Source organism: Phocoena phocoena, chromosome 16, assembly GCF_963924675.1.
Source record: "Phocoena phocoena chromosome 16, mPhoPho1.1, whole genome shotgun sequence".
Lineage (NCBI taxonomy): Eukaryota > Metazoa > Chordata > Mammalia > Artiodactyla > Phocoenidae > Phocoena > Phocoena phocoena.
Genome location: NC_089234.1, coordinates 59,592,888 through 59,609,875, shown reverse-complemented (window position 1 = coordinate 59,609,875; position 16,988 = coordinate 59,592,888). Strand labels below are relative to the sequence as shown.

Genomic DNA, 16,988 nt, shown 5'->3' with positions numbered 1-16,988 from the left:
AAAACTGTCCAAGTATTAGTCATCAGTGATTCATAATTATGCAACCAAGAAGTAGGCCTAAACTTCAGACATTCCTTGGTGGTTTAGTGTCAAAGCTTGCCTCCCTTGGGCACAGTTAAAAGGGTAGTTGGTTATTTAACTGTACTGATTTTCTTGTTTCAGTGGAACTTCTTTGACTTTTTTATTGCTAGTGTGAACTGTACTTTTCAGGGAGAATAAAACACTTACTGTTATACAATTTAAAAGAAATCACCTTCTGCAGAATGGATTCTTAAGATATAGAATTATTTTTCCTCTCACAGTGAGATCTAAAAAGTATCTTAGATCCATGTGGGTTTGCATAGCTGCCTTTTGAAATGTTTTCCTAAATGCCTGTAATTTTATATTTTTCTTATCTACAGGATTCTTCTTACTTCATTTTCAAAAGGACTTTGCTTTTCATGTATTCTGAGAAACTTGACTCCATTACTCTGGAGACACTCCTAGGCTTACTTGGTCTATTAGGGTAATGCTAGCTGCTATAAAAAAAAACTTCAAAATTTCAGTGGCTTAATATGGTAGAAGCTTGGGCTTCCCTGGTGGCACAGTGGTTGAGAGTCTGCCTGCCGATGCAGGGGACACAGGTTCGTGCCCCAGTCCGGGAAGATCCCACATGCCGCGGAGCGGCTGGGCCCGTGAGCCATGGCCACTGAGCCTGCGCGTCCGGAGCCTGTGCTCTGCAACAGGAGAGGCCACAACAGTGAGAGGCCTGTGTACCGCAAAAAAAAAAAAAAAAAAAAATATATATATATATATATATATATATATATATAGTAGAAGCTTATTTCTCTTTCATAAGTAGTCCAAGGTGGGGACTCTTTGGTTGGTGGGTGGCTTTTCTCCATGTAGTGATTCAGGGATCCAGGCTCTTCCATCTAATGGCTCTGCCATTCCAGAGTCTTCCAAGCAGAAGGGGATAGAGGATGAAGAAAGCATACCACTACTTAACTGTGTCAGCCTAGAAGAGATACACATCACTTCTAGTCACATTCCATTGTTAAGACCTAGTTTTGGTCCTACCAAAGGACCAAAGGAGGAGAGAAATGTAGGCCTTGGCTTGGCAACTACCACCCAGAAAGAATTCCACAATATGGAAGGAGGAGCACATATTTTTTCATGTATAGTTAGCTGATTCTCACAACAACCTATTAGGTAGGCAGAACAGGCTTCAATTTTGTAGATTAGGAAAGGTACTGAAAAGTTGAAATCCCACAGCTAGTTAGCAGTATAAATGCAATTTAGAAGCCAGATCATCTGACTCCCATTCAGTTTATCTTTCCTTAGTATTAAATAGTGATCCTATTCTGGCTTAAAGTATAACCCTCTTGGTGATTCACTACTTTAAATTGCATGCTATGATCTCTTTTTTTTCTAAACTCCTCTTTCCCCTAAGGACCTGACAATGTCCCTGTATTGTGGAATTACTCGCAGGAGAAAATCTTTTTGGTGCTATAGGCTGCTGTCAACCTATGTCACTAAGACACGGTGAGTTTTGACCAAACTGAGCTCTAATTGTTATATCTTTGGTCCATTAAATTATAAAATATAAGTATCTCAAAATCCTATATTGGGGATTACGGATGTATGATTAAGATTTACGTATAAAGATGTTCAATGCAAATTATTTATAATTAGAGAATTTCTAAACAATTAAATTTCCAATATCTAAAATGTCTGACATACTTAAATATAAGTTCTTTTTTTAAGATAAGAACTTTGGAGACTTCCCTGGCTGGTGGTTAAGACTTCACCTTACAATGCAGGGCGTGTGAGTTAGATCCCTGGCTGGGGAGCTAAGATCTCACATGCCTTGGGGCCAAAAAACCAAAACATAAAAAAAACAAAAACCAGAAGCAATATTGTAACAAATTCAATGAAGACTTAAAAAAAAAAAGAGAAGAACTTTGTCTTTTCCCCTATGGTACCCCTAGTGCACAAAACCCTAGTATCTGGCACATAGTAGGCACTGAAATATTGTTGAATGGATGAATAGTAAGGGAAAAATTAATTAAATCATGATATACCCATATGATAGAATTAAAAACTATACTGAATAATAGTTCATTAAGGTTCCTGAAAATAAGGTAGATAACTCCAGTCCCTGCATACCACCTGCATACCTCCCCCATCCCCCCGCAACTCCCTCCCCCAAGAACTAAACCACAGTGAAAGGCAGACTAGAAAAAAAAAATCTGCACCAGTACAGGAAGGTGATAAAGGACTTCTTTGTCCCCAGCCTGGGCAAATATAAAATCTGTGAATTTGAAATCAGTAGCCTGCTCTCATTCAGTTTTGGGGTTTAAATTTGCACCATCTATGTGGTGTGGTCCAACACCCCCAAACTAAGAAAAGACTTTAAGTAGTATTTGTAGACTTGCAGATGTAAAACCCCTCTGGAGGGATACACTCACAACCAGGGCTTTCCACACTGAAAGCTCTGCCATACATGAGGGCCCAGTTCAATATTTAAAGGCACATAAACGTACACAATCTTACATGAGCAAGAGTTAGAAGACAACAAAATTGCAATACTTGTTTTAGATATTGTTGGACATTTGGGTTATTTACAGTTCTCAGGCTGAGACTCTAAGAACAATAACAGAATTACTGAAGTCTAAAAAATGAGTGTTAAAGTGATTAAATGTATTGAAAATGAATGAAAAATCATAAGAAAACTAAAATTCTATCAGTAAAGAATATGGTGTGAAAATGTTAATATGGTTACAAAAAAAGGCTACAAAGTAGATCAGTTCTAAAAGTACTTATTGCATATGTATAGATGCATAATATTAATAAATACTTTGGAGAATTCCAAGGTATAAACAATGATCATCTGTGAGTGGTGGGATTCTTTTTTAAAAAAATTTAATTAATTAATTAATTAGGCTGTGTTGGGTCTTTGTTGCTGCGCACGGGCTTTCTCTAGTTGCAGCGAGCGGGGGCTACTCTTCGTTGCGGTGCGCGGGCTTCTCATTGCGGTGGCTTCTTTTGTGCAGCAGGGGCTCTAGGTGCACAGGCTTCAGTAGTTGTGGCTCACGGGCTTAGTCGTTCCGTGGCATGTGGGATCTTCCCAGACCAGGGCTCGAACCCGTGTCCCCTGCATTGACAGGCAGATTCTTAACCACTGCGCCATAGGGAAGTCCCTTTTTTCTTATTATAAAAGTTAAAAAATAGTCATTCTATAGAAATCAGAAAATACAGTTACCAATTTTTTTTAAAAAAGGGAAATCATCCAGAATCCCACCACTCAGGGACTTCCTTGGTGACGCAGTGGTTAAGAATCCGCCTGCGAATGCAGGGAACACGGGTTTGAGCCCTGGTCCGGGAAGATCCCACATGCCACGGAGCAACTAAGCCCATGAGCCACAACTACTGAAGCCTGTGCACCTAGAGCCCCTGCTGCACAAAAGAAGCCACCGCAATGAGAAGCCCGCGCACCGCAACGAAGAGTAGCCCCCGCTCGCTGCAACTAGAGAAAGCCCATGCGCAGCAACGAAGACCCAATGCAGCCAAAAATAAATAAATAAAATTTTTTAAAAAACCCTGCTCCTATGTTATGGGGGTATAAATTAATAAGAAATAAACAGTTTAAGTTTGATAATTTTAGTGTGTTGTGGTTTCCAAACTATTATACTTAAAGGTGAAAAATGCATTTGTAAGTTATTTATTTATTAATTATTGAGGTATAGTTGATTTACAATATTATATTAGTTTCAGGTGATTAACACAACGATTCAAAATTTTTATAGATTATATTCCATTAAAAGTTATTATAGAGTCTCTGGGAGGGCTCACGCCAAGGAGTACTTTCCAGAACTTCTGCTGCCAGTGTCCTTGTCCTCACTGTGAGCCACAGCCACCCCCCACCTCTGCAGGAGACCCTCCAACACTAGCACAGCCTTGGACCCTGAACCTTCAGAGACATGTCTGGTGCCCCTCATTGTCCTATGTTTTTAGAATGAAGAAGTTTAATTTCTGAAAAGTTTTGGATGGCTTAACTGCCTCCCCTGGCAGTAGTAGCAGCAGTGGCAGTAACAGTGGTGGCGGGGCTGGAAGTGGTTCCATGCATCCAGGAGGGACTGCAGGGGTTCTCAGAGAGGAGATTCAGGAAACCTTGACTTCAGACTATTTCCAGATTTGTAAGCTTGTGCAAGTGAAAGCATGCAAGTGAAAGCTTGGAGTCCTAACCAATGGACCACCAGGGAAGTCCCACAATTGATAGTTCTGTCATTAGTAGTAATACTAGTATTGTAGCTTTGAAACTATTTTACGCATAATATACATTATATATGTATATGTTATGTATATGCATAAGCAAATACGCAATCATGTTAATGTCATTAAAACCAAGATTTTCAGTGTGAAAGCAAAGGGATACGAATATAATAACTGATGATTTAATTGTTCACTTAAATTGGAAATATCCATATGAATGCATGATTTAGTTTTCTTTCTGAAATTCACATATTTCCTAGCTTTATTTACTGAGAGGGCATAGAAATAATGACAGTCTGGTAGAAGTGAGCATCCCCAGTGCTGATCATAGTCTCTGAAAACCATTTCCCAACAAAAGGAAGAAGGGCTCCTTGAAAAGAATGGCTATTTCTAGGTCTGGGGCAGGAAATGTACCAGATGAGCTTGATACCTCTTGCTATGCCAGAAAGCAGGAATGCTTTCAATACCACTGGGGTTGTGTGGATACAGGGGTCAACTTCAAGGAGTTCACATTGGCCAAATTTGGGACAATTTGAGCCTTGAATACTGCAATGTATAAAGCATAACGTATACAGGCATACCTCATTTTATTGTGCTTTGCTTCATTGCGCTTTGCAGATACTGTGCTTTTTACAAATTGAAAGTTTGTGGCAACCCTGCGTCAAGTAATTCTCTTGGAACAATTTTTTCAACAGCATTTACTCATTCCATGTCTCTGTGTCACGTTTAGGTAATTCTCACAATAATTCAAACTTTTTCATTATAATTATATTTGTTGTGATCTGTGATCCGTGATCTTTGAGGTTACTATTGTAATTGTTTTGGGGCACCACGAACCTGTGCCCATTTTTTTTTTTAACATCTTTATTGGAGTATGATTGCTTAATGGTGTGTTGGTTTCTGCTGTGTGGCAGGGTGAATCAGCTGTACATATACACGTGTCGCCATGTCTCTTCCTTCTTGTGCCTCCCTCCCTCCCAGCCTCCCTATCCCATCCCTCTAGGTGGTCACAAAGCACCAAGCTGATCTCCCTGTGCTATGCGGCTGCTTCCCACTAGCTATCTGTTTTACGTTTGGTAGTGTATATATGTCCATGCCACTCTCTCACTTTGTCCCAGCTTACCCTTCCCCCTCCCCGTGTCCTCAAGTCCATTCTCTAGTAGGTCTGCGTCTTTGTTTCTGTCCTGCCCCCTAGATTCTTCATGACCATTTTTTTTTTAATTCCATATATATGTATTGGCATGCAGTGTTTGTTTTTCTCTTTCTGACTTGCTTTGCTGTGTGGCAGACTCTGGGTCCGTCCACCTCACTGCAGGTGGCTCAATTCGTTTCTTTTTATGGCTGGGTAGTGTTCCATTGTATGTATGTGCCACATCTTTTTTATCCATTCATCTGTCGATGGACACTTGGGTTGCTTCCATGTCCTGGCTATTATGGATGGAGCTGCAATGAACATTGTGGTACATGACTCTTTTTGAATTATGATTTTTCTCAGGATATATGTCCAGTGGTGGGATTGCTGGGTCGTATGCTAGTTCTATTTTTAGTTTTTTGAGGAGCCTCCATGCTGTTCTCCATGGTGGCTGTATCAATTTACATTCCCACCAATGGTGCAGGAGGGTTCCCTTTTCTCCACACTCTCTCCAGCATTTGTTGTTTGTAGATTTTTTGATCATGGCCATTCTGACGGGTGTGAGGTGATGCCTCATTGTGGTTTTTATTTGCATTTCTCTAATTGATGATGCTGAGTATTCTTTCATGTGTTTGTTTTGCCTGGTCTCTTGAAATCACTTCCTAACTGATTTTGTCACCTCTTGTTTTACCCTATTCCAATTCATTTTGTTATAATAATGGTTATTTCTGAATTATAATGTAATTATGTCATTTTTCCTGCTAAAAATTCTATGTTGGTTTCCCTAGAGCAGTGGTGATCTAGAAACAAAAGTCTTATGTAAAATCCCAACAAAATAACACCTATTAAAACAAATAAATATGGTACTTTATTGGTGTACATTAAAAAAAAGTTATTATAAAATATTGGCTATATTCCCTGTGCTGTACAATATATCCTTCTAGCTTATTTATTTTTTATTGAAGTATAGTTGATTTACAGTGTTTCAGATGTACAGCAAGAAAATGCATTTCTAAAACAAGTGTTCCAGTCAAGAAGAATGCAAGGAACTTTTTGGATCTCAGTCCCAGTTCCAGTGAGGCCCCAGGTTTAAGACCTTAACCTGGATGCTTTTGTAGATGTTTTGCTTTTTAGGATCTTTAGGGCAAAGCACAGGTTGTATCACTCCTACTGTTCTTTTACAAAGTTAGCATTTTGTTCTATTGTTTATATTTGGTAACTTCTGAGTGGCACATAGCTCTCCTTTGACATACATTGAGACTTTGTCCCAGGAGGTTGCAGTCACTCACAATAAGTATAAAAATATCATGAGTATTCAAATCTCAGAAAACTGTTTCTTTTGTCTTCTGTTTACAAAGCGCTCACTGCAATCGCTTTTATCATACAGTCAAAAATAGGTTCCTATAGATGCCACTGGGGCATGTTTATCATTTTACTTTGTAGTTTCATGTGGAGCTAACTCTACTGGTGTTACAAAAGCTCCCAGATCCTACAGAAAATATCTGTAAACTGTGTTTCCTACTTAAGTGACAAAATATGCCATATACCTGAGAGTCTGTTGTAGGGCTTTCAGCAGTCAAAATCATTATCCCTGGGAGTTCCCTGGTTGCCTAGTGGTTAGGACCATAGGCTTTCACTGCTGGAGCTTGGGTTCAGTCCCTGGTCGGGTAACTGAGATCCTGCAGGCTGCGCGGCAAGGCCAAAAAAAATCATTATCCCTAAGGCCGCAGAAGGAGAATCCACATTCAGTCCTCCCTGAATCACGCAGTTCCTGCCCCGATTTCCAAGTCTCTTGAAAGGATAGACTTAGGCCGTCCTTAATGAAGGTACAGAACTTGCTCCATTACTTTTTTTTTTTTAGAGAAACTAATTACAGGATGTTCTCTTTTTCTACATTTTAATTTTGGCTATTGAAAATATTACACTTTGGGGCTTCCCTGGTGGCACAGTGGTTGGGAGTCTGCCTGCCGATGCAGGGGACATGGATTCCTGCCTGAGTCCGGGAGGATCCCACATGCCGCGGAGCGGCTTGGGCCCGTGAGCCATGGCCGCTGAGCCTGCGCGTCCGGAGCCTGTGCTCGGCAGCGGGAGAGGGCACAACGGTGAGAGGCCCGCGTAACGCAAAAAAAAAAAGAAATTATTACACTTATTAAATAAGTGTATGTCAAATATGGCTTCACTTTCATCAATGATCCCTTCAGTAGAGATAAGAAGCTAACGGCATCCACGTGGGGGAATAGATGTTTGAAACAAGAGTGCATTGAAGATAAATTTGTTCTTTATCATCCCTAGATTGAATAAGGGTTTCTGAAGGTATACTGTTTGTTCCTTGTCTGCAATAATAAAGTCTGCTCCCATCTCTAGGTGCTCTGTGGTTGATGTTTTATCACTGAACTTGTTTTCCTTTCACTCCACTGCACGTAAATTCTTGCCTCACAGCATAACATTGGCAAAGTACCTTGAGGTTCAATTCAGTAAATATTTATTACCCTTGAAGTTCAATTCAATAAATACTTATTGAATTGAGCCATTCAATATGCTAATTACCCATGATACAGAACTAAGGCAGACCCTGCCCTTAAGAAGATCATAGTCATTTTTGATAAAGGAGGTAAGAATATACAATGGAGAAAAGTCAGCCTCTTCAATAAGTGGTGCTGGGAAAACTGGACAGCTACAGGTAAAAGAATGAAATTAGAACACTCCCCAACAGCATACACAAAAATAAGCGCAAAATAGATTAGAGACCTAAATGTAAGGCCAGACACTATAAAACTCTTAGAGGAAAACATAGGCAGAACACTCTATGACATTAATCACAGCAAGATCCTTTTTGACCCAACTCCTAGAGAAATGTAAATAAAACCAAAAATAAACAAATGGGACCTAATGAAACTTAAAAGCTTTTGCACAGCAAAGGAAACCATAAACAAGACCAAAAGACAACCCTCAGAATGGGAGAAAATATTTGCAAATGAAGTAACTGACAAAGGCTTAATCTCCAAAATTTACAAGCAGCTCATGCAGCTCAATATCAAAAAAACAAACAACCCGATCCAAAAATGGGCAGAAGACCTAAATAGACATTTCTCCAAAGAAGATATACAGATTGCCAACAAACACATGAAAGGATGCTCAACATCACTAATCATTAGAGAAATGCAAATCAAAACCACAATGAGGTGTCACCTCACACAAGTCAGAATGGCCATCATCAAAAAACCTATAAACAATAAATGCTGGAGAGGGTGTGGAGAAAAGGGAACCCTCTTGCACTGTTGGTAGGAATGTAAATTGATACAGCCACTATGGAGAACAGTATGGAGGTTCCTTAAAAAACTACAAATAGAACTACCATATGACCCAGCAATCCCACTACTGGGCATATACCCTGAGAAAACCATAATTCAAAAAGAGTCATGTACCAAAATGTTCATTGCAGCTCTATTTACAATAGCCAGGAGATGGAAGCAACCTAGGTGTCCATCATCGGATGAATGGATAAAGAAGATGTGGCACATATATACAATGGAATATTACTCAGCCATAAAAAGAAACGAAATTGAGTTACTTGTAATGAGGTGGATGGACCTAGAGTCTGTCATACAGAGTGAAGTAAGTCAGAAAGAGAAAAACAAATAACATAAGCTAACACATATATATGGAATCTAAGGGGAAAAAAAAACAGTCATGAAGAACCTAGGGGTAAGACGGGAATAAAGACACAGCCCTACTAGAGCATGGACTTGAGGATATGGGGAGGGGGAAGGCTAAGCTGTGACAAAGTGAGAGAGTGGCATGGACATATATACACTACCAAACGTAAAACAGATAGCTAGTGGGAAGCAGCCGCATAGCACAGGGAGATCAGCTTGGTGCTTTGTGACCACCTAGAGGGGTGGGATAGGGAGGCTGGGAGGGAGGGAGATGCAAGAGGGAAGAGATATGGGGATATATGTATAGCTGATTCACTTTGTTATAAAGCAGAAACTAACACACCATTGTAAAGCAATTATTGTAAAGCAATTATACTCCAATAAAGATGTTAAAAAAAAAAAACGATCATAGTCTTTCAGGGGAGACACAGATGAACAAATAGCACCATGTAAGTGGAACCACAGAAGTATGGGCAAGGTATACAGTAGGACAAAGGAGGGAATGACCCCCTGTAGCCACCTCAAATCCTTTTTTAAAGAAATTTAGGATGTAAATAAATAAAAGGAAATAACCGTGGTAGGAGACCAGTGCAGGAACAGAATTCTCAAAGATGAATGCTGTAAAAGAAACTAAGTATGGTTTTGTAATGCTTTGATTATTTCCAAAACACGGGTATTTATCTGAGCTGAAGGAAGATGATGATGCATGTAAAAAAGCCCAGCAGACAGGAACATTTTACCTCTTTCATAACCTGGCTCCTTTGGTTCAGAAATCAGAACATCAATAGCTGGCCCCGCCAGCATAGCCTATTAGGTAAGCCCAGAGTAGACTAGTAAAGTAGACCAGGCTGTGGCCGCTAAGCAGAACTCGGTCCATATCAAATCCCTGAGAAGAATCCTCCGAGTTTAGAGTCCAGATTTTTCAAACTTCTTCTGCCAATTAATTATTTAATGTATAAACCTGAATTGCCCAATCGAATATTTTTTGGTGATGGTTTGAACCACTATAGCCTTAAACCAAGAGTCAGGAAAACTGCTGTCCAAATTGGAACCCATGTCTGTTTTGTAAATACATTTTTATTGGAACACAGCCTCACTCATTCATTTACATATTGTTTATGACTGCTTTTGCACTACAATGGTAAAACAGAGTATTGTGACAGAGACCATACGGCTCACAGAACTTGAAATATTTTGCCAACCCCTGCCTTGGACCAGCAATTTCCAGCCTCCAAGGAACTGTTCACTGTTACACTGTTTAAGATTTGCATCATGACTTAATTTCTCCTTAGAAGGGTCAAAACTAAACGTGAACTAAAATTGTTTTGAGAACTCTTTTAAGGTATATAACTAGAGATATCTAAGCCATTGGGATTTGGCATTCAAGACGCCACCTTGAGTTTTATATGATGCCACTATGCACAAACTTCTAAATACATTGCCAGGGTCAGATGTTGGAATACTTAGATAGGTAGTTTCTAGCAGTGCATAAGTATATGAGGATGTTTATCAGAAGGCACTAAACATTATTTATAGATTAGCAATGTAATCTTGTATTATGAACAAATAAATATGAGCCCTTCATGCACAGGAGGATAGATTTTCTCCCTATACAGCACCTGTCTTTACAGACCAGGGTCTCAGATGAGTAGTCTACCCTGGCCCACAAAAGCAGCATGATCTGAAGAGTAAATTATAGAAGTGCTTTGGTCTCTCTACCATTTTAAGTTTGACACTTATTTTTTTTTCAGTGCTTTAATAAGTCAACTATCATGTATCTTTAAAACTAGGGGATATGCTCCTTTCATGATACAATCATAGAGTAATACAGTGTTACACAGAAAGAATTCCTTTAAACTCTTCAGACTGCTGATGAGAAAATGGAGGCCTTGAGAGGTTAAGTGATTAGGCCAAGATTACATAGCTGATTAGCTGCAGGGCAGTGACTAGAAGCCAGCTGTACCTACTTCAAGTTGAAGTAGATGGTTTCCAATAAGTCTAGTATGGCTCTGATGGTTTAATTAAAACCCTTGTTTTCTTCCCTTCTCCTTCTGTGTTTCTTAGAGTTGGAAAGCCTCCTGGGTACGTTTGGGCAGCACATGCAAACAATAGAAGATTCCGTGCTAATTGGATGCTCCGAACAGCAAGAAGCATAGTTTGCTCTGGATCTAGGTCTAAATAGCTCCTCTTCCATAAATGGTACATAACATTATTCCTGATGGGTACTTCCCAGTGGTTCTTAGACTTTGGGATTCCACATAATAGTAAAATTTCAAAGAACATTTTAAGAATACAAAACAATTTCAATTTTTCTTAAGTTAGGACCTTAAAAGATAGTACCATCTACCATCATCATCACTTAAAGGACATTTTAATACTTTCTTTCTCAGCTAGGTGGTGGTACAAAGATGTTTACTGTATTATTCTCTGTACCTTTATACATTTTATATGTCTTAAATATTTCATAAGAAATGTTTTAAAATTCATGACATTATTCTTATTTCTCTTATCAATGCAGGTGAATAAACATGTTACCTTGGAGTAGCTCTGGGTCTTCAGACCTGCATTTGGGAACTGGTTTGCTAGAGGCTCATGGCTCCTGTCAGGCTTTCCTTCTCTCTTTCACGGTGTAGCTGTAAACGTAATGATGCTGGAATGAAGTTCAGATAGGAGCTTAGAGGTCCTCTTTCATCTTTTTATCCAGGGATAGTGTGTGGCTAGTGCGAATGTTCTTATTGCTCCGAAGAGGATCTTGGGAAACACTATGCTCTAATGTTTCCCAAATTTGCCTGAATATAAGAATCTCCTGGTGCTTGTTAAAAAAAAAAGATTTCTGGGCCTCACTCACCTGCTATTCAGAATCTCCAGGCAGGGGTTTGAGAACCTGTATATTTTTTTATTCTCCCTAGTTGAGTCATATTAGGTGAGTTTGGGAAACACTGTTCTAACAGAATATACTTGAGAGGGTCCCTGAGGTAAAGCCTAACATTCATTTCATTTTGTTCTCTTTTCTAATTTTTTAGCTTCCTTACAGAAACCTGAAATGGAGACAGAGCTCAAGGGGTCTTTCATTGGGCTGAGGAAGGCTCTCTTTCAGCTGAATGTGAAGAATGCCTCCTTGCTATCCACGGTAGATTGATTTCTTGGTTCTCTAGGAAATTAAGTAAAGTAGTGTATATGGGAAACATTTGATTTTTTTTTTTTTTTCAGATCATAGTCCTTCCTACAAACCTTGGCAGAAGGACAATGTGCTGTAGGGAGATTGCTTATTCTTCTTTCTTTTACCCTGTTTTTGGCAGGACCGTTGTTAGTACCATTGTCTCCTGAGGCTGTGCAGATATATGGCAATATGATCTATCAGCCTTATAAACATTTTTAATGACCCACAGCATGACATATACATCATGAGAAGTTATTTTATATTGCTTTAACGACTTGTCCTCCAGCTTTAGATTTCACTTGCTAAAGTGCTTTTGATTGCCTATTTAAAGAGGTATCTCTAAACATTTTTAAATTTATTTAATTATTTATTTATTTTCGGCTGTGCCGGGTCTTAGTTGCGGCACACAGGATCTTCGTTGTGGCATGCAGACTTCTTTAGTTGCACAATGCAGATTCTTAGTTGCAGTATCTAGTTCCCCGACCAAGGATGGAACCCAGGCCCCCTGCATTGGGAGCGTGGAGTCTTACCCAGTGGTCTACCAGAGAAGTCCCTAAACAATTTTATTTGCAAAAAAATTCCAACTTTATTGGGGAGGAGTATATGTTGGGGTGTTTAATTATACTGAAAATGTTTTCTTTTTAAGCTGGCTCATAAGTTCACGGGTGTTCATTATGATATTTTATATATCATATTTTTAAAATAATTCATAATACATTTAAAATATGCTTTTTAAAAATTCATACTTCAGAGAATTCCCTGGAGGTCCAGTGGTTAGGAGTTGGGCTTTCACTGTTGTGGGCCTGGTCAATCCCTGGTCGGGGAACTAAGAGCCCGCAAGCCACACGGCACAGCCCCCCAAAATAAAATAAAATTCATACTTCAGATGCTAGAGGACTGTGTTCAAATAGTTTCCTTATTTTAAAGTTTAAATAGTTAATAAGCATTTAAAGTAGGTGAGCTGAAAAGGGATTGGTGTGTCCCTTTGAGTTGCTCTAAATAGTAGCCCCAGCACCATTATAGATGAGCCCCACATTCTCTCCAAATGAAACCAAGCCCATCTTTGTATTCCTAGGCTCAGGCTCTTCTCCATTGGCATGATGCTCATCAGTTCTGCAGCAGAAGTAGACAGCCCACCAAGAAGAATGTGGCTGGCAGCAAGCGTGTGTGCCCTTCCAGTAAGATCATCTATTATCCACAGGTAAGCATCGCTTTAAAAGGTCAGTAATCCAAGAAGGCTGTACACTACTTTGTCTTGTGGATGGAAGCCTGTACAGCTAAAAGGCTTTCCTTAGTTACCCATTACTTTGTTTCATTAACAGGCCCCAAAGCCCTAGTGCCCAAGTTTCCATCCCCTTTTCCTAGATGTCTCCTGTGGTGATCACTCTGGTGTCAGATGGGACTCAATGCCTGCTTGCCCGCCAGAGTTCCTTTCCCAAGGGAATGTATTCTGCCTTGGCAGGTTTTTGTGATAATAGGTAAGGAATTTCGGGCATATACAGATAACATTGAAAGACATGAAATCTTATAGTATGAAATAGTATGTATTTGTTATTCTTGTTGCCATGGTGTCTCAAGCACATTCTTCCCTATTATATCAAGAAAACTACTTTGTGGCATCAATTTTCCAATATTTTATAGGCAAATTTTCAAACATAAGCATAGCTGGAAGCTTTATACAGTAAACACCCATGTACTCACCACCTAAATTCCATAATTACTATGTTTACTTTATCACATATCTGTCTATCCATTCCTCTATCCACCCATTAATCCATCTTATTTTGTGATGCATAGATTGCAGACATTAGTACACTTCCTCCTAAATATTTCAACATGCATATTAATATTATATTAACTAGAATTTAATATTTATTTACGGGTTTTTTTTTTTGTCAGTCTATTGGGGTAAAATTTGCAAATGGTGAAATGTGGCATTTGAACTTTATTAAAAACCTGAGGGCAGCAGTAACCTCTCCGACTCTTATTTTGTGTAACTAACCTAGTAGGTTCAAGTATTGTGGTTCAATACCCAACTTCAGACTTGATTCCTAGTGTAGAGACTCAGAGATTTAGGGCTCCCCCAAGAGTATTTCATTGACTTGGGAGCCAGTTTTGCGCTCCTTTCGCCAACGGGCTTCTGTATCACCCTTCCTGCTGCAGGGCTGTCCTGAATTAATCTGTGTGCTTATAGGTGAAAGTCTGGAAGAGGCTATCTGGCGAGAAGCTGCAGAAGAGGTGGGATTGGAGGTGGAAAGACTGCAATACTCTGCATCTCAGCACTGGCCCTTTCCTAATGGCACACTCATGATTGCTGGTCATGCAACTGTGAAACCAGGGCAGACAGAGGTGAGTTCTGATGCTTCCCTTATGATATATCCTTTGCCTCATCCAAGCTGGCCCATAGGTACTTACTAAGCACCTGTCTAGTCCAGCATTGTTTAGATTATACAAAGACATGTAATATATGACTTATACCTTTAAGGAATTTGCAATCTTATAAACAACTAATCACCATAAAAATTGGGAGTGCCAACACAATCACCATTCTTCCTTGTATATATCTCAATCATGAAACAATTTATCTTTCATCATCAGGAAATTAACAGTCTTGCATAGAATAGGCACACAATAAATATATAAAATTTAATGATTGATTTCAGAATTGGTATTATTGCTCCAGTCAGGATGTTGGGGACTAATAATATAAAATCATAGGAACTTCTGATTGAAAGGGACTTAGATGTTGTCTTATCCCACCTCACCTTGCTCTAACATCCCTGACAGATGGTGTTGTGGTCCCTATGTGCCAAAGTCTATTTTGTGCTTTGGTTTCTATACAATGAATAATATCTAATCTGTCTCAGCTCCCTGTGGATGCAGTTTGCATTTTTGCTTCTTGCAAGGCAGATACTATGCTTTTGACTATCGTTAATTAACACATCCTTTAAAGAAGAGTAACATGTATATGTTCTTTTATTAGTTATATAATATTACCTCTCAATGTTAACCACTCTTTTTTTTTTTTTGGCCACACCGCATGGCTTGCAGAATCTTAGTTCCCCAACCAGGGATTGAACCTGGGCCACAGCAGTGAAAGTGCCGAGTCCTAACCACTGGACCGCCCGGGAATTCCCAAACCACTCAATATTTTACTATTTGAGCTTCCAGGATTAAAAAAATTTTTTTTAATATTTAAAATATATACTTAACTCTCATCTCTTAATTATGGTACTTTTGCTTCTGAACCCTATCTAGAACTGATTATCTCCCAGACTATAGATCCCAGATATTACCTTCTAAGATTGCTCAGTTCTGGAACCATTTTCTCATCTTTGGCCGTAGTATTCTAAGTTTTGTATCTCCTAACCTTATATCCTGTTTTTCCTTATGTCTTCCAGATCCAGGTGAACTTGAGAGAACTAGAAGCAGCTGCCTGGTTCAGTCATAATGAGGTGGCCACAGCCCTGAGGAAAGACAACCCATATTTTCAGCAACAGAATGGGGCTTTCCCATTCTGGTTGCCCCCCCCCCCCCCACCACCACCCAAGTTAGCCATTACCCACCAGCTGATAAAAGGAGTGGGTGGAAAAACCAACCTGTTCTATCCTGCCTGCTTAGCTCAGATCAGGCCACCTAATCAGATAAATCCCTCCTATCTCAGAGGGGCACATCAGAGATCAACTGATGAAGAGGTGGTGACGAAAGGTCATCTCCAGGCCAACATCATAAGAAGGCAGAGCAGATGGTGAGCCTCCAGCAAGGCACATCTGCCAGCAGTATTAATAAAAGAAGTTCCTAATCATAGGCAATCAAAAATGCCAAAACTGATGAGATGACAATTGTCAAAATCAGAGGGAAAGTTGAAGCATTAGTTTGGATATGGGCCCTTGCTCATTTTCTCCTGTGCTTTGGAAGCAAACATCTTTTGGCATGTGGCTTGTCAATGCTGGGTTTATACTAACTGCCAAAATGTGCCTGGTATAATTTTGGTTACAACTTTTATTTTAATATTGAAAATATATAGCAGATCTCAACCCTCTACTGAGTTCCTTTTTATCCTCATACAATTTTAAAAAATAGCACATATTTTTTAAACAAATTTATTTACTTATTTATTTGTGGCTGTTGGGTCTTCGTTGCTGTGCGCGAGTTTTCTCTAGTTGCGGCGAGTGGGGGCTGCTCTTTGTTGTGGTGCGCGGGCTTCTCATTGCGGTGGCTTCTCTTGTTGTGGAGCACGGGCTCTAGGCGTGCGGGCTCGGTAGTTGTGGCTTGCGGGTTCTAGAGCGCAGTCTCAGTAGTTGTGGCGCACGGGCTTAATTGCTCCGCAGCATGTGGGATCTTCCCGGACCAGGGCTCGAACCCATGTCCCCTGCACTGGCAGGCTGATTCTTAACCACTGTGCCACCAGGGAAGCCCAGCACAACATTTATGAATTTGTGTAGAGGTAATTATTTTGTACATTGTAGTTAAATAAAAGTCATATTCCTTTAAGTCCTTCATCCCAGGAAAGTGGAAGTTAAGGTCTTCCTCAAGGTACTCTCTAGTAAATCAGAGGCAGTGATGTTCTATTGAGGTAACTGCATGCCAGTGGGGCTCAAGAGCATAAGTCTTTTTTGCTGTTACTTGCTCAGTTTGTGACCCAGGGAAAAGATTATCACTTGCCATGCCTGTTTTCCTAAAGGTAAAATGGTTGCTGCCTTTTGCACACCCAGTAAGTGTAACTTCAACGAAGCGATCAGTGAAGATGAACCATTTCTTGAGTTTTATGGGATAAACTAAATTT

General features: G+C 39.7%; 1 protein-coding gene across 1 annotated transcript; it reads left to right on the top strand.

The window, feature by feature from the left end:
• Window positions 1-1,441: 1,441 nt before the first annotated feature.
• On the top strand, window positions 1,442-15,823 carry NUDT13 (nudix hydrolase 13). The gene is given in 11 exon segments (XM_065894615.1): window positions 1,442-1,524; window positions 5,313-5,325; window positions 9,729-9,839; window positions 9,841-9,856; window positions 11,107-11,241; window positions 12,066-12,172; window positions 13,278-13,403; window positions 13,568-13,674; window positions 14,392-14,551; window positions 15,604-15,777; window positions 15,779-15,823. Coding segments are annotated over 11 exon segments (1,077 nt in total).
• Window positions 15,824-16,988: the final 1,165 nt, after the last annotated feature.